Raw genomic sequence first — 21,167 nt, 5'->3', positions numbered from 1 at the left:
TTGGACGCGCCATCACCGACACCGCGGCAGGCGCCGCGCCGCGCTCCCGCCGGGGACCCGCCGCGGCACCCGCGTGTGCGAGCAATAACCGCGGTCGCCGGGGCTTGGCGCTGGGTCTCCTCCGGCCGCCTCACTCGGCACCCGCGGGCCAGGCTTCGCGGCCGCTGGGAGATAAAATCAGCCTTTATTAAATATATTAAATCTTGATAATTAAATAATTACAGAGTAGGGCCGTGGGCTGGGCTTGCCGACCCCCCTTGCCCCGTCCACCAGGGCCCGAGGCGCCGGGCCGGGCTGCAGGCACCGTGGCAGCCACCGAGCTCGCCGGCATGGGCTGGGATGCCTCGGGAAGCGGCAGGACAGCTTGGAAAACACCAAAGCGGCATGGAAAGCACCAGAATAGCTTGAGAAAAAAAGCAAAACCCCATGGAAAATGCCAAAACGCCATGGAAAACCCCCAAGGGGCTCAGAAGCAGAGCGCGGGCTGGCAGCAGCGGGCAGCATCCTGCGGGAACTGCCAGGCGGCCGGAGGGGGCTCGCAGCCTGGGCCAGCTTTGCACCGCGGCGAGCGCTCCTGCGGGCCGAGGCAGGGACAGACGGACGGACGGAGCTTCCCGAGCAAGCGCTGCCGGGGAATTGCTGCCGCCACCGCCGGCAGGAGCCGGGTACGGGCAGAGCCCCGGCCCCACGGCCCTGCTGCCTGCGTCGGGTTACCGATCTAGGGGGTATTTTTATAAACGGGCTTGAAAAGTTGCCTTTTTTTTTTTCCTTTTTCTTTTCAAATTAAAAAGCCCGAAGAGCCCCGGAGGCGCTGGGGCGTGCGCGGGGAAGGGCCGGGGGGCCGCGGGCGGCCGCTCCCCGCAGCGGGGCGCAGCCGGAGCCGCCTCCTGCGGCCGCTCAATAGTCCTGTTTGGGCTTTTCCAGGGAATGGCTGAGCTTCTTGAGCGTCTTTTTAATCCGCAGGGCGGTGAGCCGGGCCGAAGGGCTCTGGTACCAGCACTCCTTCATGATCTTGGCGAGGGCCGACAAAACCTGGCAGAGGGAGGAGAGCAGGGGGAAATAAGAAGCTTTGATGGGAGCTGATGGGCAGGCAGAGCCGGCAGGGCGCCGCTGCCACCGGCCTCCCCGCCCCGTCCCCGCCGTCGAGCGTTTGCAGGGAAGGCGCCGCGGGAAAGCTCCTCCGGGCGCCGGAGCTGCCCGGCAGCTCCGCCGCCTCCGGCACCTCCGGGTCCCGTTTAACGGGTCCAGACCGAATCGCTCCGTATGCAAAGGTGGGAGCTGTTGGCGCGCGGCTCGCGGTGGATGTTTTTCCCGGGAAAGCGGGTGCTTTGTGGCTGGATCCCGCGGCCGGCGCCGCTCCGGCGGGTCGTACCGAGTTGGAGTAGAGGCGGTTGGGCACCACGGGGGTCTGCTGGTCGACGCACACCACCTTCTTCATGTCCTCGAAGCTGGGGTCGCTGGGCACCACGTCAAAGAAGGGCGGCCGGTACTCCTCCACGATGCCTGCGGGGAGGAGGAGGAGGAGGAGGAGGAAGAGGAGGAGGAAGGGGACCGTGAGCATCGCCCCGGCTCACCACCTGCCTCGCTTGGAGCCCAGCAGCCAGGGGAGCCCCGAGCCAGCAGCTGCTGCTCCAGGGCACAAACCCCCGGCTCCAGCGCTGCGTCGCGTGACTGCGCAGGGTCCGCTCTGCCGGGCCAGAACCGGCTCTAGCAGCGGCACCAGCCTTAGCCCTGACACTGGCTCTAGCACCAGCTCTGGCATTGACTCTAAGACTGGCTCCAGCTCTAGCACCAGCACTGGCTCTAGCATTGGCAGCAGCTCTACACTGGCACCGGCTCTTCTGGCTCTAGCACCAGCTCCAGCATTGACACTGGCTCCAGGACTGGCTCCAGTTCCAGCACCGCCTTCGTGCCCTGGTGCCCCCTCGCAGCCCAGCACCTCTGCTGCTTCCCAGGCCGGACCCCAGCTAATCCCAGCTCGCTGCATCCACGGGCTCCGGCCCCTGGCGCAGCCCCGGAGCCCCTGCAGCGGCTCTCGCTTCTCCCGGAAGGGTTAAAACCTGCCGGCTCAAGGTCCCAGCCTGCACGTGGCTTCGCTAATTCGGAGTAAACGTTTAATCCAGAGGAGCCCCGGGGCAGTCAATGAGATTATCCCAGGCCAGACAGCACCTCGGGCCACCTCCCGCTTCGCCCAGGCTCCCTTAACGCGGTTACCGCACGCGGCTGGCGGGGGCCGGCGCGCGGAGCCGCGCTCCCGCCGTGGCCGGCTTCCAGGCAGCGCTCGCCGCCGCTGCTTTTCTAATCAGCACCGAACAAACACGGCGCTGATTGAGCCTAATGGGCCCTTTAATCAGGGAGCCGGGCGCTGACACGAGATTACAGTGTTTATAATTTGCAGCTAATCTGCCGGGCGAAGGGAAGGGAGCGAGCGGCGGAGCAGCTGGGGAGCTGCCGGCGCGCGGCCCCGGCGCCGCCGCTCACCGTTGACGGCCGTGCGCCGGGCGATCTCCCAGAGCACCAGCCCGTAGGCCCAGATGTCCGTCTTCTTGTAGGACTCGAAGCAGTCGGTGCGGATCTGCTCGCTCAGCACCTCGGGGGCCATGTAGCGCTTGGTGCCCACGCGCGGGTTGTTGCCGATGTCCAGGTAGTCGCTGCCCTGCGAGTGCATGACGGCCAGCCCTGCGGCGAGGCGCCGGGTCAGCCCGGCGGCCCGCGGCCCGGCCGCCGGCCCCCCGCCGGCCCCGTCTCACCCAGGTCGGCGATGCAGCACTGCTTGTTGCTCTTCACCAGGATGTTCCTGCTCTTCAGGTCGCGGTGGGCGATGGCGGGTTTGCCCTGCGTGCCGAAGATCTCCACGTGCAGGTGGACGAGGCCACAGATGATGGAGGAGGCCAGCCCCAGGCAGGTCTCGCTGTCCAGGGCCGTGCGCTGCAGGTAGTCGTAGAGGGAGCCGTGCTCGTGGTAGTGGGTGATGAGCCACAGCTGGGTGCTGGAGTTCCTCGACGTCATGTCAGAGGCGATGAAGCCTGGAGGGCAGGAGAGCAGCGAGGCGTGGAGCGGCCGGCGGTGGTGGCCGGTCCCCGTCCCGGTCCCGGTCCCCGCCGGCCGGTTCTCACCCAGGATGTTGTCGTGCCGCAGCAGCACCGTGTTGTAGATCTCCGTCTCGCGGAACCACGACTGCTCGTCCCGCGAGGAGAAGATCTTCACGGCCACGTTCTCCCCGTGCCACACGCCGCGCCACACCTCGCCGTAGCGCCCTTTGCCTGCGCGGCGCGAGACCCGGGGGACCCCGTCACCCATCCCCGCTGGCCCCGGCTCCCGCGGGAATAGCGCCAGGACAGCAGGGTCTCTGCTCCCAACTGCCCTCTCGGGCGAGACTTTGCAGCCGCCACCGCCGGAGCGACGGGAGCCCGGCACACGCACGGGCTGCTGGCCGGGGACTTGGGGTAGCCGCTTACCCACGCACTCCACCAGCGCGATCTGCCGGGCCACCGTGCGCTGCACGAGGAAGGGCAGCCCCGAGCCGCTGCCCGTGGTGCAGTCGTCGCTGAGCAGGTCCTGCAAAACCGGGCCGGCAGCGAGGTGAGGCCGGGGGCCTCCGGGGCGCCCGCCCGCCGCCCCGGCGGCTCGCCCACCTCCAGGGTGCTGTCTCCCAACACGGACGTCTTCAGCATGAGGTCGGTGTCGCCGCCGCGGCTGCGGGCCGCCGCGCGGCGGTGCTGGGCCAGCTTCCAGCCGAAGAGCGCCGTGAGCGCCGCGAGGAGCAGGAGCGCGAGCAGCGGCACGAAGATCAGCAGGAGCAGGCTGGGCAGGGAAGGCGCCTTCCCCGGTGCCTCTTCGCCTGGCGGGAGGAAACGCCGGGTGGGAGCTGGCGCCCGGGCGGACGCTCGGCTCCCACTTCGGGGCCGCGGAGCCGCGCAGCAGGGCCAGCGATCGCTGCCGCCGCGGCCCCGTCCTACCTCGCAGGTAGATCTCCAGGTCGGCGTTGCACATGCTGGCGTGGCAGCACTTCATGCCGAAGTGCTCCATCACGGGGCCGCGGCAGTTCTCCAGCAGGTGCTGCGAGAAGCAGCCCTTGTTCTGGGTGATTTTCCCATCCTCCTTCTTCTTGCTGACGAAGCACACCTTCCCCGAGCAGGTGGAGACGTTGCAGTGCGGCACGTCGCAGGCGCAGAGCAGCTCGTCTGTGGGGCGCGAGCACAGGGCGCGCTCGCTGCGGGGCCGGCGGCGACGCCTCCCTCCGCAGCAGCCTCCCGTGGGCAGGCACCAGTGGTTTTGGAGTAACCGATGTTTTTCCAAGGGCTCGGGGGCGGCTTTGCAGAGCGCGAACCCCAGACCGCAGAGGTCCGGCTCATCCGGAGCATCCCTGCTTGCCAGGGGCATGCAGGGCAGGAGGCGAGCAGGGACAGCGAGCCCAGCAGTAAACAACAGGACTGGCTAGGCTCGCGATGGCCAGCGCCGGGGCCGCATCCTGCCTGCAGCGGCCTCCTGCTGCCTTCGGAGAGCCTCGCTCCCGGGGGCCAGTTCCCAGGAGCCGAGGTAGCTTTGGAGCACCCGGCTCTGCGCGGGGTCCCGGAGGGCTCGGCTGCAGCCGCAAGCGCCGCGCGCCGCTCGGGAACCGCCTGCCCTCCGGCTTCGGGCACCCCGCGGCTGCCCGGCGGGATGCATTTCGGGAGCAGGGCTCCAAAGCTGGGATCGTCCCCCCGGTGCTTCCCCAGCAGCGGGGCCGGCGCGGCGTGGAGGGCGGCGATGGCCTGGTGAGATCCGCGCGGGCCGGCCCGGCTGCATTCCTGCCGCTCGATATAGCCCTGCCCTTTTGGGCGAAAATATCCCGCCTGGAATCAGCAAGTTCAGGGCGAGGGCAGCCAGACGGGGACCGGCCGGGGGGCGGGCGGCTGCAGATGCCGGCCGGAGACGGACACAAACCGAGAAAGCATCAGGCCCCGGGGTAATTTTTTGCACGGTTTTGCTACTCACCATCGGCAAAGCTCAGCGAAACGGTCAGAATCGCCAGCAGCACCGTCCCGGCGGCTCCTCGGGGCATTTTTCTGCAGAAAACAGATGCGGAGAACGGCTCAGCCTCACCGCCCGGCGCGGCTGCCCTGCTCCCGGGGACGCCGCGGGCCCCAGCAGGCCGCCGGGGACGGCACGCCGGCCGCGGCGCCTCGCCGCGGACCCATCGCCGGGTGCCCTGCCGCCGCTCCGGGGCCGTGCGACGGGCTGGGGAAGGAAGCGGGAGCCCTTGCGTCCAACGGCGATCGGCCGGGAGGGAAGCGGCGCTAGGTAGGATGTGCTCGCTCCGAGTGGAATTTGGCTCCGGACGTCCAGGTTACCACCCCTTCCTGAGAACAATTCCCTGGGATCGGCGGACACGTGCGCACGGAGGAATTCGCGAGCGCGCTTCCCCGTAACGGGGGGCATCGCGCTCCGGCAGCGCCCCAAAGCCGGGAGAGCCGCCGTGGGAAAGCCGGCGAGCGGGGACCCGGCTGCGCCCACACGGCTCCAGCGACCTTCCTTTAATCTAACAATTTCTATTTCAGCGTCTTCCAACTTCACGGCAAAAACGCAAGCCCCGGGTAGCTCCGACAAGCTGCGGGGCGGGAACGGCCGCGAGCCCAAAGCCCCCCGGCCCGGCTCGCGCGCCCCAGCCGCCGGCTGCGCTGGACCCGGCCCCCGGCAGCGGGCCGCGGAGATTTGACATTTTTGTTCCGAGCTTATCAATGACCCAAGCGGAGTCATTGCGGGAAGCCAAAAGTTTCCCAGCTGCTCCTCTGGGGAAGGTTTTGTTGTTTTTTGTTTTTTGTTTTTTAATGCTTCCTTGTAACAAACTTCAGCCAAGGCAAACACGATGGAGGCTGGATCTCACCCCTGCCCCTCGCCTCCCCTCGGCCTCACCCCGCAGGCATCTCCCCGCTTTTCTCTCCCTATTTCTACGCGCCCGAGACCTCGGGCCTCCACGTCCAGCCCCGCCTCGTTTGGTGCTTCGTCGCCCAGGGTTTCTCGCATAAACAAGCCAAAGGCTCCGTTTCCTGCAATTCAAGGCGCCCTGCCCATTGCAGCCAGGACAGGAATCAAGATTGTTTAGATTCTGGCCTTGATGGGGAAACGCAGTCACGCAAGCACAGACCTCATAAATACACATATACATATCTGTCCCAGACAGGCCTCCAGTGGCTCCAGCCGCGGCACAGCATGAAATGGATCTTTCCTCCCTAAAATAGCTCGCTTTGTTGCTGCTCGCGGAGAGGAAGCTCCCGAGGGGCTGGAGGGCGGGTGCAAGAGCCAGAGCCGCTCCGGGGCGCCCGGCGGCTCCCGCAGCTGGAGTGGTGCCCTGCCAGCCGGGAAATCGCCGCCGCGATGCTCGGCGCGTTTGGAGGACGGCTGGGTCGTGGGCTGGACAGACAGACAGGCGGCCCCAGCGGAAAATGCCCAGCGCCAACCCCGGGGAAATCCGGGCGCCGGATTGCGCCCAAAGCAGCCGGCCGTGCCCAGCGGCCCGAGCCCCCGCTGCGCTGAGCCCAGCGCCCATCCCTGGTTCTTTCCAAAGGGAGCTTTGCTCCAAAAGCCGGGGATTTGGTTTCCTGCGCCCTCCGCGCTGCCGAGCCCCTTGCCGCACGAGTCTTGCCAGCCCCGCAGCCGCGGGTCTCCCTGCCAACACCCTGGCGCTAGCTGGGACAGAGCCGCTTCACCAGCCTCTGGGGTGCTCTTGGGCACGTTTTCTCTGCCTTGTTTTTCTCCACAATGAGGACAGCTACAAAATCTATCTTTTTCACACAGAAGCTGAGACTCCCATACAGCGAATTCCCTCTTAGGAGGGAACTTCCAGTAAAGCACAGTGAGTAAAATTCTGCCTCATTAGAAGCCCACAGGATTTTTGCTGTTAGATGCAGTACAATCCTCACCCAAAATATTGCAATATACGTGACAAAACCAAATAGTCTGTAAATAAAATCAAATCTTAACCCAGGCCCACCCAGGACAACCATTTCTGATACAGACCAAGGCAGCAACCCGAACCCAAGCAGCTCAGCCGAGAGCCTTCCTCCCTCCCTTCCTCGTCCTTCCAACACACACATTCAAGCTGCAGCTTACAGACACTCCTCGTGCCCAGAGCAACATTTTGAGCCCAAGTCGCGAGGTCCAAAAGGATCAATGGCAGGAAGTCACTGCAGTTTTGCATCTTTTCATCCTTAAAGATTTGTAAGATCATCAATGATACAGAGAGAATAAAAAAAGCTTTGGAGCATCCCATTGCAAAGGGAGGTACCAGCGGGGCGCTGGGGCCAGACAGACAACGCGGATGGGTGAGCACCTCCGACCGGCACCACCAGCAGCATTTCAGCGTCTTCTGCATTGAAGTCACTGAAAACTACTGAAACTGCTGCCCAGGGCGCTGGCCTGCCAGAAGCATCTTGAGTAAGAGCTAGCCCTTGCGAGGAAGAATTTCCCTGGGACTGAATAGAGACACAGAAGTTAAGGGACAGGTTGGGAAGCTGTAGGAGAGAGCGAGCACACAGGAGGCAGCAGGAGACACGGTGCCAGGTGATGCCAGTAGTCCTCGGAGCACGGGACCAGCTGGAAACGGGGCCTCCCGGGAAGGTGAAAGCTGCGGCTCGTTCCCTCCGTGCCCTGGGAAGCGGGACATGGTGAACACTCCTGGCAAATAGCACTGTAAGGAAGACATTTTTTGCTCTTCTCAGCAGTTATTTCTTTGCATGGTTAAACCCTGGGATGGGCTCCGAAGGTTTCCAGAACAGCCTTAATGCACGCTGGGCACAGAGGGATTACTGCTGCGTGCCCTGTCTGGTCATATTGTAATGCAGGGCTCTGCCAAAGCCCTTTGGGAATATGCTTTTAGCAAAAAAAACGAGTGCAAAACACACCACCGCCCAAACCTTTGAAATTGGAAGCTGCGTGCGGCAGGGAGGGGCTGCTCTGCGCGCTGGCGGGGGCGCGGAGCCCCCGGGGAAGCGGGGCCGTGCAGACGCGCCGCGGCCTCCCCTCCGCCCTCCGGCCCCGCTCCCCCGCGAGGGTCCGGCCAGCCCTGCTCGGCAGCGGGGGCACCACCGCTTTATTTCGGGGAGTCGGGATGCACCAGGCTCATGCCTCGGGGCGAGCGGAGGAACGGGGCTGCAGTACCTGCCAGCTGCCCCTGCACGCTCCCGGCTGAGCGAGCCTTATCCATCCTGCCTTATCTCAGAGGAACTCTCTCCTGCTATGGTGACAAATACCCTGTTAATGTCTCTCCTTGCGCTTAGCCGCGCGCCCCTGCCCTTCAGCAGCCTGGCTCTGCAGAGTGGCCCTTGCACTGCTTTCTGCTTTACAGTCTCAGCACTTCCTCTCTCCTCTGCGGTTATTGCTGCTGCTGGGAGTTTTCTTAATAGCAGGATGCACTTCATGACTCAGTTCCCTATTCGCTACTCTTTTCGCAGGGAATCAGCCACCACAGAGACCCTCTTGCTAGCCCAAAACACTGCTGCAGGACGGGCGCAGCCTGACAGCGCAAGCACCGCTGCAGCATGCAGAGACGGAGAGGAGGAAAGAGCCGCGCGCGCAGGCTTTTGGCAAAGCAGGTTGCAGGTGCGAAGGGCTGGGTCTGAAGCACCTCAGAGTCAGTAGGACTGCAACTCTCACCTCCCCATCATCACAGAATCGGTCAGGCATCAGTAGAGAGATTTTCCTCCTCCGAAGCACTCGGGTGCAGCAGGCACTCAGGGGAAGGCAGCGTTTAGAGTGAAGGGTTGTATGTTAAGTTGAGATGACACTCAGATGCAGGGTCTGATTCAGACCAGACGCAGCTTGCCACGTGCGGTGCGGGCATTGGCACGGGACAGAACAAGGCTGGCCGCAGCAACCTGCCCCGACGGGCTGCAGGGAGGCAGCACGGCGCTGCCCTGGCCCTGCCAGCACCCACGGCGATCGCTGCACCACGAACAAGAGACACACAAACTTAGAAGTTAATTTGTTAGAGAAACAGGAAAACAATGCTGATATTCCATCAATCTACTCATCCAGAGAATGGCAAAGGAGAGTTTTGTTAGCATGACCCTTTTATAACATTTATGCATGCCACAAGCTTTAAAAAAGTCCCTGCAGTATGTCTCAGAGCCCCCAAACCGCAAAAAATCAGGTTTCTCTCTAGGCACTTTGCTCTGAAAATTGAGCCCTTCCTCCCAACAGCAGCTGCTTCACTGATCTGACAACACCATATCCCAGAGCTGCCTTTGTATCTGCAAAATCTCATTAGCTTCGATAGCTGGTGCAGCCCAAGGAGCCGAGGTCAAGCTCTCCTCCAGAGTCTTTCCTGCACCGATACAGCTCATTTTATACCTCAGAAAGGTGTCTGAGTTGCTCCAGTTATTCTAACTGGCCAATTTGCTTTTCTGGTTTAGGCTGTTGAAAGCACCTCAGTGGCTTGACTCTGTTAAGCAATTTAACATTTTGTGCAGATTTTTCCTCTCTGCCTCTCCTTCCTGGCTGGTTGAAGCTACCGAACCGCCCTGTCCCCTCCAGCACAGTGCGAGGTCTCTGCCGTTAGCTTTTCCTGATCGGGTGAAAATTGACCATTTTTCTTAGTCCTTGCTCTCTGTCTCTTAGCTGCTGTCTGACTCCAATAGCTTTTTACCTCAAAGCCTTTTGGGACAAACCTTGTAAAAAAATCTTTCTGAAAGTCAAAATAAATCACGTCTGTTAGCTCTTCCTTGCCCGCTCTTTTTTAGAAAGTATGTTAGCAAAATACAGTTTTGCTTTGCAGAAACTGTGTTGTGCTGAGATATCATATCATGTTGCTGCCTTCTAACTGCTTCTTTTCTCTGTCATTTTGAGTCATTAGCCAGAGTTTTGAACTTTCCCTCATTTTAGTTCATGCCTTTTAAAAATACACTCATGTTTACTGTTTTCCAACTCTCTACTACGGTCTTTCAGTTCCAGGTTCTTGTTAGAAGCCATATACTATTTCAGCTCTTTAATGAGGATCTGGGGACAGATCCTGTCATTGCCTGTACTGGTGTAAATCCATATTTATGCTATTGACTTTGCCAAAGTCCAGATTCCTCCATTACCTGAAGTAAACTTGTGTCCTAACAACTGCAATGGAAATAGGGCCAAATTCTGATCTCAGATACGCTAGTGCAAATCAAGAGGAAAAGCCTCTGATTTTGCTGCCATTGCTCCAGGACCGGATTCATTTATCTGAGGCTAGACTCTGTTCCATACTAAGCAGCAAATGACCCATGTGGATGGCAGTAGATTTGACTCTTAAAAGGTGATGAAAATTTTGTGGTAATGAAAGGAAGACCCAGAGGAACAGCCCGTTTTAGCAAGCAATGGAGAGAGCCAGCACCAAGCCAGAGGCTGGAAGGAGCTGCGAACGCAGACTCAATCCTTGACTGGTTTGAACTAGCGATGTTCTGATTTCTGTCCCATGTGGATCTACTTCAGCTCTGAGCTCCTCGTGACTCCTTTTTCTGTTCTGGACAGCAGCCTCACCACCATCCAAACCCCGAGAACACGCAGCGCTTTCCAACTCACCTACAGCTCTGCCCCTTCCCTGGGCAGCATCTGCCTTCGCCAGCCGGTCCCACGGGCATGCAGAGCGCTGCCTGACTCCAGCTCCGCACTTCTTCTCTTCTTTGTCACCAGCAAGGCCTGGGCAACACTGTCCCAGATGCGATCCTTTCGTCTTGAGCCCAAGTCCAACGCTCGGAGGAGACACACTTGGCTCACCCTGGGCAGCTCTCCTCCGTGCCGTGCACTCTGGCCTGGAGTAGCTTCATGGGTCTGCTCCCCTCCCCTCCCCGCTGCACACCGACCTTCCCAGCGCTGCAGACGGGAGGCTGACGGGGCAGAGCGTGGGCTCTCGTGTAAACCCCAGCCACAGCGTCACCCGTCCCAGCTGGGGACAGGGCGGCGAGTCTCAATTCCCGTCTGAACCCCAGGGGCTCCGCTCCACGTCCCTGTTGTCCGAATGCAGCAGTTTGGCAAGCGCTCTGTGATCTGGATGTGGGAGAAGTCAAAAAAAATGTTTCTTATTACTGCCTCTTCCTGCCTGGCTTTTCTCCACCACTCCCAGCTAATAAAGCATTTCCTATTGCTGAGCACACATCCACATCCAGCCTCCCTTCCTCCCGCACACACCGGGCCCCAGCTTCATCCTGGTTGCTCTCCCTCGTCCCATTCCTCTCACCCTGTCCTTCGTCAGGAGCTTTCTCTTACTTTCCCAACTTTCAAACAAGAAACAACCACTTGAGCTGCATGCAGACAAGGCAGCATCCATCATGTTCCTTCCATGAGCATCTAAAGACCTTTGCGCCTGGCAGAAAAACAGCTGGTTGATTTGGTTGTACCTGGGTTACGAATGGTCCATAGAGATACAAGGGCTGGTGTGGGTACGGCATCAGCATGCACTTCCAGCACGAGCCAGATGCAGGGATGGGAGGGAAGAGAGGAGGGTTTGGTCATCCTCCTCCTCCTGGTCCCAGGGTTTGTCCTACTGCCCCAGTACAGGGAAGGGAGCATTACTGCAGAGAGACTTCCCAGTCATTGAGTGCTGGCCACAGTGTCCTGGCAGGACTTTTGGGCAGCTATGTCAGAGGACAGGGGCTCCTGGACCTAATGTGACAGTGGGTGGGGAGTGCTGTCGAAGGGTGGCCCTGTAAAGGATGCTATGCGCTGTCCATGAGCGGTGACCAAAAGGAGCAGAGCTGGGCTGGCATGGATCAAAGGGGTTTGATAGGTGTCCACTATGAGGCACGTCCTCGGTAAAAGGTAGCTCCCATCCAGGGTGAGAGATGCTATCACTGCAAGATATGCTGAGATGCTAAACACTGCAACGTCGCCCTTGAGACCACACAGCCATATAAGCACGCGTTGGGACATTAACCCCAGTGACATTCCCACGGCGGGAGGATGGGGTACTTCCTGCTGCCCCAGCTGGCCCTGCAGCTCCTTGCCCGAGACGCCACGTGTGGCCAGCGCGGGCTTCGGGGAGCGGAAGCGATGCTTCCCCTTTTGCCGTTTTAGATTCGTTCTTTTCGCCATTCCAGGTTCAGCTGCTTCACACTGCTTCCATCCCCCCTCTTCTTCCTCTGACACGTTCCCAGAGCCTTCCTCCTGGCTTCTAGCTGTCTCCCAGCTGCTTCTTCCTGACTTCTTGACCAGCTTATTTGGGTTGGTTGGAGGAGGGAGCCAGCAACACTCGGGCTGGCATTACATCCTCTTTCACAATGAAGTTACAGGATCCGATTTACCTCTCCTTTCCTCATTTCATCACGAACCCAAACTGCACTCCTTGACCCTCTCTAAGGCTGGGACAGGTTCCCTGGCTCTTGGACTAGGAAAGCGTAAGCACAGCTCTGTACCTATACATACAGTTTTGAGGTCTTGCTTGTTACCATTCCTCCACCATCTTACAAACCGCCTGTGATCTAAGAAGTTAAACAAACAGTAGCACAAAATCAGAATGAAACAGGAATGACCTTCATTTGTGGCCTCGTCCATGAAAGACTCTTATTTATTGTGAGATTCCTGTCCCATTGCAAGTCTGGGGTTGGGGCGGAGGCGGAAGGAATTTTGCGGAGCTGGCGTCCGTGCATGGGAAACGGGCAGTTTCCATCAGATAGGAGAGGGCTGTCTGCTGTGCCGACGGGAGAGGAAGTCTGTGCCTGCAGACGCTTTATCGCATTAACCATCTTTGCTCCTGCGCGCGGATCTCGGCCATCTGACTCGCAGGCCGCCCCTCCCGGAGTTATTCCTGGACAGCTCTTGTGTCACTGATACGTTTCACGGATGCGAGCAAATCACTAAAGCTAGTGCAAATCACAGGGGCTTGTACCTGCACGGGCTTGTCCGTACCTGGCTTGAGGCGCTTCGGTCGTGGTCATCCGGAGCGCCAGAGGAGCCGAAGCATCGGCGCGTGGAGGATCAAGACCCGCGCTCGCGGCGGGATCCAGCTAGAAGGCCCAAAGGGAGAGAAGCAGGAAGGTCAGGACGGCCACAGAAGCTCAGCACAACATGCAAATGCCTATAACCGCGGTCAGGAATTTCGCCCTCGCCAGCCAACCGCTGCGGCGACCTTCCTCCCACGTGCGGGCTCCCAACGGAGGCCCGAAGCCGGCTGCTCCGCTCCGCTGCTGTCTTCTAAAGGAAAGCCAAGCTGGGGAAACCGCAGTTTTTGAACGTGATCTTCGCTAGGGAGGGGGAATAAATACATTTTTTTTTATATATAAAACCTTCTAAAAGTCCTTGTGCCTAAATTCCAGTGGTGCAGCAAGGAAGTGAGGCAGGAAGGGGGAAGGAGGCAGAGCCGGGGGGGAACCGCAGCGACTCGGGACCGCCAGCAAGGGCCACGCGGCTGGGACGCGTCTGCGGTGCGAACGCTTGAGCTGAGGAGGGGGCAAAAAATAAAAATAATAAAAATGATCAGTGAATATTTGACAAAAGACTGCCCCAGCGTGCAATCAAACACAGACAGGCTTCCTCAGCAGTGGCGAGGGATGGCACGGGGCTGCCTAGACCCCTCGCGGGGCAGCGCCGGCCTGTTCTGACCCAGATGCCAGGCCAGAAATGGCTACTCCCTGCCCCTGGAGAACAGCCCCTTCCCTCGCCCACACCTCATCTCCCAGCATCTCCCACCGTGCCCCTTTTCGGCCTAAAACCACGCTGCACCCCCCCCCCCCGCCATGCACGCAGGCTCCGTGGAGGCGATTAGGCCGCAGCACGTTGCCTAGCAACGGGCCCTGGTTGGGGGGGGGGCGCCGCCATGACAGCAGGCCCTGCCGCCGCAGCCCGCGGCTTCGCCCCACAGGCAGCCCCGATCCCCCCCCCCGGGGCCTTGGACCCACCGTGGGTCACCCCACGGACCGGGGGTGGGGATTCCTACCCCCCCATGGCGGGCAGGAGCCGCTTTCCCTGCGGGACAAACCCTCCCGGGCAAGGGGAACCCTCCGCTCGCAGCGGCCAGCGCACGTTACTTCCTCCTCCCAGGTGCCTTGGGGGGAAACCAGCATCTACATCATCATCATTATTATTTTTTGAAAAGGAGCGATTTTCCCAGAGCAGCTGGTAGCCCCGTCCCCTGCGCGGATGCCGCTGCCCTGGGACAGAGAGCCCTAAGGCGCCGCTCGGGGTCCCCGTTTCCCCCCACCCGGGGGGCTGGGGAACCTCTCTGCTGCCTTTTGGCCTCTACATTCACAGCGCTTTGACCCCAGTTTGGGCAGGGGCTGCAGGCAGCCTGCCCCTCTCCTTCCCATCGCCCTCAGGACCTCCTCGGTGAAGGTGCTCCATGTCCAGCCCCGGTCCCCCACGCTGGACAGGAGCCGAGGCAGCCAGCCACGAAGCCCGCAAGAGCTCCTGGGCTCTACTTTCAGCCCGTGCCTTAAAAAACAAAAAGGGTCGTGCACGTTGGTGCTTGGGGCTCGTATCTGCCGCGGTGGGACGCGAGATGCTTGCCCTCGCTGAGCCTCCGCTTGTGCGTCCGCAAGCTGGGAATAAACAGGAGGGGTGAGGTTAACGTTTCGCTTCCCCGGACACAAAACGGTAGCAGAAAGGGTAAAGCGTTACTGCCAGCATGACAAGCAACCCGAAGGTTTATTCATTAAATCAATGCTGTTAACATGGCAACCACTTCCATTTTAAGTTTACACAGTCACGTTCCATCACCGTCTGCAAGATCAAGATCTCAGTAAGATCAAAGAGGCAAAAAAAAAAAAAAGAAAAAAAAAAGAAAAAGAAAAAAAAGAAAAATAGCCCCTTCTGTCACAGACTTGCTCTCTTCGTTTGTCACAAGCCCAAAGCAGCAGAGCAAGCGAGGTGCTAGCGAGCGAAGAGCCTGCCCAAAGGGGCAGCCGGGCTGCCGCAGCGTCAGGAGCAACCTGCACCCGCAGCATCACTGCAAGGTGCCTCCTGCCCTGTCCACGAGGAAGCAGGCTCAAAAATCAACCTTGCTCTATTACAAACAATAATGTAGGAGACCCAGGGACAACAAATCCGTTTCCTCCCTCTCAGTTCAGCATTCCCTGTCTCTTGGTCGCAACTCCTATTTCCACGCAGACTTTTAATCACGGTTGTTCATGCCCCAGGAGCCGTCTCTGCAGCACACTGTGCCTCAGGACCCCAAAACCGAGGTGCACAGGCACTGATGGGCCTTGCCAGGCACCCGAGCGTACCACCTGAGAACCTCCAGCTTCTTGAAAGCATCGTGCTGCTGAGCAAGGCAGAGCCAAAGCACTTTGGAGCCTAACATTAACAGCAGGCAAAGTGCCAGCTCTGGGCTAGCACCCTGGAGGCAAAAGAGAACAGGAGCCTGAGCGGGATGTTGGGAGATACAGTACCAAGAATGAGGTAGGGGCTGGGTGGGATCTCAGCTGACTTGGGTTGGCTACATATGTGCAGTGTCTACCTCTCAGATGTCTCCACTCGCATCCTTCCTCTGGGGACGTGCCCAGCACAACCTTCCTGCCCAACAACAGAATGAAGTGAGCAGGTCCAAGGGGACTGTCTGGGACTGCTTTGCCCTAGCACCTAAGCTCTCTGCTTAGGGCTTCTTCTTCCCTTTCTTTTTCTTCCCACCCGATGCTTCCTCAGCTGCTCGCTTCTCCTCCTTCAGCTCCTTGTATCGCCACTTGGGTGGTTCCAGTAGCTTCTTGTCCCTTGAGCGTCGCTTCTTCTCCTTGCACGCAGGTGGGGAGGAAGACTTGGTCAGTTTGATTTTAGGGATTTGGTCTCCAGGGAAGATGCTGTTCCTCCACAACAGCCTCCAGGGTAGGAAGCTCCTGAGACCAGTGACAGGTTGATAGGTTGACAGCAGCCTGATCTCTGACACAACTTGGCTGTTGCAAGAGGATCCCCCAGCACCAGAGCATGAGCTGGTTTCTGACTCAGGGTCCCGGTCTGGCGTGTACTCCTTGAGGATCTCTGGAACAGACAGTCTGTGCTTGCCTACTTCTGGGGGACTGTTGGGGCAGATGGTTTGGCAAGCAGTGGCTACAAATGGACTGGCTAGGCAGGTGATCATCCTGACCATGTGGTCCATCACACCATCCTCCTCAGGGTCATGGGGGAAATTGAAGGTGAATGCAGACCGGATCTTCTCCGACAGCCTCTCACCTCTGGATTTTGGGCTCACAGCCTTGGCCACTAGCTCGGCCAAGGCTGGCCACTCTGGCAGGTACCGGCTGCTGAACTGTTCTGCCCGTGGGCGCTGCAGGAGGTTCCGGATGTGAGCAATCGTCTCAAAGCGCCCTGTGAGCGCTGCCCAGTCCCTGGCCGTCTTCCCCTTGATGTGGTCCACCGCTTTCAGGTCAGCTCCTGAGAACACCAGGATGCAAAGAGACATCACGGCACATCAGAAAGCGCCCCAGACCAGAACGCAGGCACAAGCTGCCTCGCTGCAGCTGAGGGAAACAGCAACACAAAGAAAAACACAAACAAAGAAACCACCCACAGGAAAACCCATGTTTCATCTAAAAAGTTTTGGAACCAAGTTCAAAGCCCAGCATTTGAGGGGAAGTGACCAGCAGGTGTCAGCCACGACCCAGGCTGTGCGCTGGCCCTGGGCTCCCAGGCCTCAGTTCAGAGGAAAGACGGAGCAGCCCTCGCCAGAGCTGCCTCCTCACTGCAGGAGCGGTTCTCTGCAGAGCCAGGCAGACCAGGCTACCTCTCAGCTATTCAAGACTAACACCACACCTAACGCCAAGCGTGCCTAGCGAATCACAAGATAGGCATGAAGTCCTCATGCTCGCTTAAACCTTGCAGCAAGAAAGCACCAGTGCAAAACCCCCATGTTTTTCCACAAAGGCATCGTTTCTAATCTTACAAGAACGCATGAAAAGACAGCAAGACAGTTGCCACATTTAACCAGAGAGGAGGCATCCATGAGATGTCAAAGTAAAAACCAACTCCTTTCATGAGGATGTTCATGTCTGCAAAAAAAAAAAAAAAAAATCTTACCCAGAAATTTGAATTATCTGAGAACAGTACTCACCAGCCAAGAGCAGGGCTGTCACGCAGTCCTTCTTCCCCTGCACCGCAGCCTTCATCAGGGCGGTCAGACCCCGGAAGTCTCTCTTATCGACTTCTAGAGCTGGGTAGTAGTTCAGCAGATAGTTGACTATTGTGATGTGTCCTTAACAATCAGAGAGAAGCTGCATTGTAGTTTTGACAATTAACAAGTGATAACTATTTAATGCCTACTTACAGGAAAAAATGTTTAGCAACTACATTTTATGAAGACATGCAGTAACTTACAGGGAACTGGACCTAAAAGATTGTTTTATTTTTTAAAAGCCTAGGTAATGAAATGCAGAGAACATTGTTAGCTCACCAGCTGCTTTGAGCCGATAAAATGGGAAAGAATCCAGCAATGCAAAAATCACCAATTCCAACAACTATACAGAAAGTAGGAATAAAATGTGATCCCCATTTTTAGATCTTACTTTTTTTCCCTCTGGGGTTAATCAACAAGGACTTATGCCAAAGGGAGCAGCATTATTCTGCTGTAAGGAGAAAAATACATAAAACTGTGACAGAAGATTCAGTCCCTAAATGTGCAATTTATCAGCTCAGACCTTTTGTTGATGTAAATCACTGTAGCTGGTTTGGCTTTATTGGAGAGCTGTTGCATTAGCTGAGCTGAGGGTCTGGCTCAATCACTATTTCTGTTGCTAGAAACAATTAATCAGGCAGGACAAATTGCATGGCCAAGAGAACATTACTGTAAGAACCTCCACTTTTGCAGAAGCTACCAATTTTTAAAGCTGTGCTAACATAAGAAACCATGAACCTGGATAGGGTGAGTCACTTTTCTTAGGACTATGAACTCCATGACTGTTTGTTTTAGGGCCCTCGGAGGGGAAATGTAGGGGGTTATGGTGCTTCTTGAGAGAAGTCTCAACATGAGCTGTCACATACAAAGTAGGTTGGGTTTAGCATGGTGCCTACCTGCTTGAGCTGCCATCATCAGCGCCGTGTTCCCATCATTATCTTGATGGTTGATATTTATATATGGGCATTTTCTCAGCAGAGGCACAATATCCATAAAGCCCTTGTAGCAGGCAACCATCAGTCCATTCTGGAGAGGAGGCAGCAGTAAGATCCAAGGCTGTTGTCACACTGCCCTCCCCACCATGATGTTCTCCGCAGCCATGACCTTCTCCCAGCCCTGCACGTTGCTCCTACAGTCCTAGTCTCTCTTTTTTTTTCCCCCTCCACCCTAAGCCAGCATGGGAAAACAGCTGATAATGTGAGAAAACTGGGGGCACCTGGGCCCACTCTGAGGACTGGTGCAAAACCAGGACAACCCATGGATGGCTCAGCTCACTGGTCCCTCAAGTCTGACTTGCTTCCCCAGCATTTCAACCCAGCATCCTGCCTCCTGCTCTATCTGCTTTAGCAGTGGCCATTCTTCAGAATTTGCCTGTTCCTGGAAAATCCTCTTTCTAGTCACCACATCTCTGCCAAGGTCCCCCAGTGCCTGCACATGTCTGGCACCCCATCACTTACCCTCCCATTGATGTCCAGCTCCATGGCTTCCTGCCTGCTTACCCCACGCTCCAGTTTCTCTTGCACCAGCTTGGCATCATTTCTGAGGCAGCACTGGTAGAGGCTAAGATCCTCACCACCGTCAGCCCTCACGGAGAGCTCGTAGCAAGGGTAGACAGAGTCATCAGAGAAGATGCTGCTGGTATCTGAGGACTCAGACTCCTCACTTGACTCATCTTCCTCCTCTTCATAGTGCAACTCTGGGTCAGAGGCATCCAGGCTTGGAGCAGGGTCTGCAGCTTGTTCTCTTCCACCACATTCATCTGTCATCCGGCCCATTCAGAGGGAGCAAGTCCAGCTTGGCACCAAGCCCTGCCTTGGGCCAGAAGCGTCTCCCCTGCTCAGAGAGGCCGTGGGCACTTCTGAACCTTTCACTCCCTGCTGCGCAAACACAAAGCAGCGCCTGGGAACCACGCGAGGCCCAGGCTCCTCTCTCCCGGCTGTGAAATCTCAGCGAACGTCAACGGGCCAGTCACTTCCCAGCCTCTGGGACAAAATGCATTTAAACCTTAACTCTCTCCCCATTTCAAATGCTTGCATCAAGAGCTTGGATGCTGCAGGACTTATGCAGAGTTAGAGTCAGAGAGCAGGCAGATCGCTCCTGAGAGCATTATCTACAGTGCAGAGCAGGGAAAACAAGGGGATATCACAAGAGTTCAAAATCTGGATAAACTCACGACCAGAGCAGAACCCTGTGTAGCAGCATCTAGCCAAGCACGTAGGGTTGAGATAATTTTCTAAACAGAACCCAACCATTAACTAATGACAGCCATGAGAGAGAAATCTTAGCAATTTCATTAAATTATCCCACCCCCCTTAAAAATCCAGAGCCAGAAGGTGTCTGGGTGAGGGGTGTCCTGCTCTTAACACCCTGCTCTTACCTGGGGCTGCTCAGACCCTCCATGCAAGTCCCTCTTTGGCTGGGTGTCATCGCTGCTCAGACCAGGGAGAAGAGCTCTGTAAGACTCCACAGCCAGTGGAAAGTTCACCCCCTTTTTAGCATGGAAAAAGGCTTCTCTCTGGTCCTGTGATGGCCTTTGAGCACCTAAGCTGTCACAAGCTGCACATTAACATGGGCTTAGCTAGCCAAGGTATCTTAATTTAAACTGCTGCTTAAAATGGCTCCATCCATCCTGAGCAGGATCAGGACTGCTTGGGCAGGCTTTGGCATCTTTAGCTGAGAAGCTGCTGCCCTTCTACTGCAGTATTTTTATACCTGTTTCACCTCAGCACAGCACGCACCACCCCCATCAAAAAGCCCCTGGAGGGGGGGGGGGGGTATTTCCAGCACCCCTTTTTAGATAGGTGAATTTGCTGATCACGGGGACACAAGCAATTGCTGCTCTTGCAAGTGCCACAGGCAGCCACCACCGTGCATGCGAATTAAATAAACTCCTGTGCTCACCCCCTGCGTGGTGCATTTGAGGCCTGTCCCCACCAGATGCCCTTCACCTGGTGCTGCTTTGCCACGGCGGGGAGGACACCTATCAGCTCAGATCAGTATCAGCTGAGGGGCTGCAAAAAGTGGTTTCCTGGATTTCACAAGAAACCCAAAGGCTTCCCTTGTCTTGCTCCTTAAGGGTGCTCTTGTGCCTGTTCGGTTCCCGCGTGTTTTGCACGGGACGGGGGCAGCTGGCCTGTGGGATCTGGGACCTGGCAGTTTTAGTTCTCACGGCAGAACAGCCAGTGCACGGCAGCAGTCTGGCCGGTCCCGGAGCGGATCAGCGTCCGAGCAGCTTTGCCTGGGAAGGCACCCAAGGCCGCTAAATGCACCCGGGGCGCTCCCTGCTTGCTCCAGGCTGCCAGTTCCTATCCTGCCGGACTCGGGAGCAGCCGGAGCCCCTGGGTCTCCGGTGCCCCGCGCCGGGCTGAGCCCTGTGCCACCAGCTGCAGGCGTGGTGTCAGCCCGTGTTGCACCTTCCACGTGTTGCTGCAGCCCATCTGCCAGCCTCACGCTGCCGCCTTATCTCCAGAGAGGGCCTGCGGCAGATTTATGGCTTACGGAGCTATCTGGGGGAGCTCCGCGCCGTAATCGCTCGCACGCAGCCGGCGGGAGCCCCTGAGCCGGTTGCGTAAGGAGCGGAGCGGCGGGGCGGGCGGCCTTCCCGCTGCGGCGCGGCGAGCGGGGCATCGCCGCGGCCCCGCTGCCGCGAGCGGCGCGGGAGCAAAGCGCTTCCTCCCCGTGCCGGGCCCCGTCTGCCGCTGTCTTTGCGGGGACCGGGAGGGTTTCCCCTCGGGGTGCTTTCGCCTTGTGCTGCCCGCTGCATGCGTACGGCGGGCAGCCCACGGAGGCAGCAGCCGGGGCGACAACATGTGATTTTTCTGCGCACCGTTTTGCTGCTAACGTGGGTTTTGCAAAGCCTCCGGTTGCCACAAGGGGATGCCACAGGCCGAAGGAGGAAAGCCGGGCGCTGGGTGCTCCTGCCTTTCCCTGGGATGTGTAAGAAATGTGGTGGACCGCAGGGACCGGCTGCAGCCTGCCCTCGCCTACCCGGCGCGTTCGTCCTTGCCCGCTCCGTTCCCAGGCCCCGTCCCTCTTCGCAGGGCGCTGGGCCCGTCCGTGCCGCAGCCAAGCGCGGCAGGGCCGTCGTGCCACCCCGGGCAAACCCCGGGTGCAAAGGCAAGCGGCC

General features: G+C 58.4%; 2 protein-coding genes across 5 annotated transcripts; both read right to left on the bottom strand.

Annotated features, from left to right (window-relative positions):
* Nucleotides 1–165: 165 nt before the first annotated feature.
* Nucleotides 166–11,010, bottom strand: ACVRL1 (activin A receptor like type 1). 4 transcript variants are annotated; one of them, XM_062597186.1, is made up of 10 exons: nucleotides 10,531–10,554; nucleotides 8,635–8,922; nucleotides 4,978–5,048; nucleotides 3,960–4,184; nucleotides 3,636–3,841; nucleotides 3,459–3,558; nucleotides 2,751–3,263; nucleotides 2,482–2,679; nucleotides 1,373–1,503; nucleotides 166–1,032 (listed from the first exon to the last, which is right to left on the bottom strand). In XM_062597186.1, the coding sequence occupies exons 2-10, from the start codon at nucleotides 8,643–8,645 to the stop codon at nucleotides 898–900; spliced, it is 1,590 nt and encodes a 529-aa protein (XP_062453170.1). In that variant the 5' UTR covers nucleotides 8,646–8,922; nucleotides 10,531–10,554; the 3' UTR covers nucleotides 166–897. The 4 variants fall into 4 exon arrangements, with proteins under 4 accessions (XP_062453170.1, XP_062453168.1, XP_062453169.1 ...); XM_062597184.1 differs by lacking the exons at nucleotides 8,635–8,922; nucleotides 10,531–10,554 and adding an exon at nucleotides 5,177–5,634 and having other exon boundaries at nucleotides 2,751–3,026; nucleotides 3,117–3,263; XM_062597185.1 differs by lacking the exon at nucleotides 8,635–8,922 and having other exon boundaries at nucleotides 10,531–11,010.
* A 4,522-nt stretch (nucleotides 11,011–15,532) lies between these two features.
* Nucleotides 15,533–18,807, bottom strand: ANKRD33 (ankyrin repeat domain 33). The gene is made up of 4 exons (XM_062597105.1): nucleotides 18,499–18,807; nucleotides 17,938–18,067; nucleotides 16,982–17,122; nucleotides 15,533–16,305 (listed from the first exon to the last, which is right to left on the bottom strand). The coding sequence occupies exons 1-4, from the start codon at nucleotides 18,805–18,807 to the stop codon at nucleotides 15,533–15,535; spliced, it is 1,353 nt and encodes a 450-aa protein (XP_062453089.1).
* Between the last annotated feature and the right edge of the window lie 2,360 nt (nucleotides 18,808–21,167).

This window comes from Rhea pennata, chromosome 29 (assembly GCF_028389875.1).
Source record: "Rhea pennata isolate bPtePen1 chromosome 29, bPtePen1.pri, whole genome shotgun sequence".
Lineage (NCBI taxonomy): Eukaryota > Metazoa > Chordata > Aves > Rheiformes > Rheidae > Rhea > Rhea pennata.
The sequence above is the reverse complement of the archived record's forward strand: the minus strand, read 5'-3'. Positions and strand labels throughout refer to the sequence as shown.

What these genes read in the sequence shown, in the direction of transcription:
- ACVRL1 (XM_062597182.1), bottom strand. Translation starts at nt 5,421, where the DNA reads ATGCCCCCCGTTACGGGGAAGCGCGCTCGCGAATTCCTCCGTGCGCAC. An exon ending in CCGGCGCACGGCCGTCAACG is followed by an intron (nt 1,504 to 2,481) that starts GTGAGCGGCGGC and finishes TCCTCCCCGCAG; the next exon opens with GCATCGTGGAGGAGTACCGG. An exon ending in ACCGCCTCTACTCCAACTCG is followed by an intron (nt 1,033 to 1,372) that starts GTACGACCCGCC and finishes TCCCTCTGCCAG; the next exon opens with GTTTTGTCGGCCCTCGCCAA.
- ANKRD33 (XM_062597105.1), bottom strand. Translation starts at nt 18,807, where the DNA reads ATGACAGATGAATGTGGTGGAAGAGAACAAGCTGCAGACCCTGCTCCA. An exon ending in AGCTGGACATCAATGGGAGG is followed by an intron (nt 18,068 to 18,498) that starts GTAAGTGATGGG and finishes CCTCCTCTCCAG; the next exon opens with AATGGACTGATGGTTGCCTG. An exon ending in GACAGCCCTGCTCTTGGCTG is followed by an intron (nt 16,306 to 16,981) that starts GTGAGTACTGTT and finishes TGGTGTTCTCAG; the next exon opens with GAGCTGACCTGAAAGCGGTG.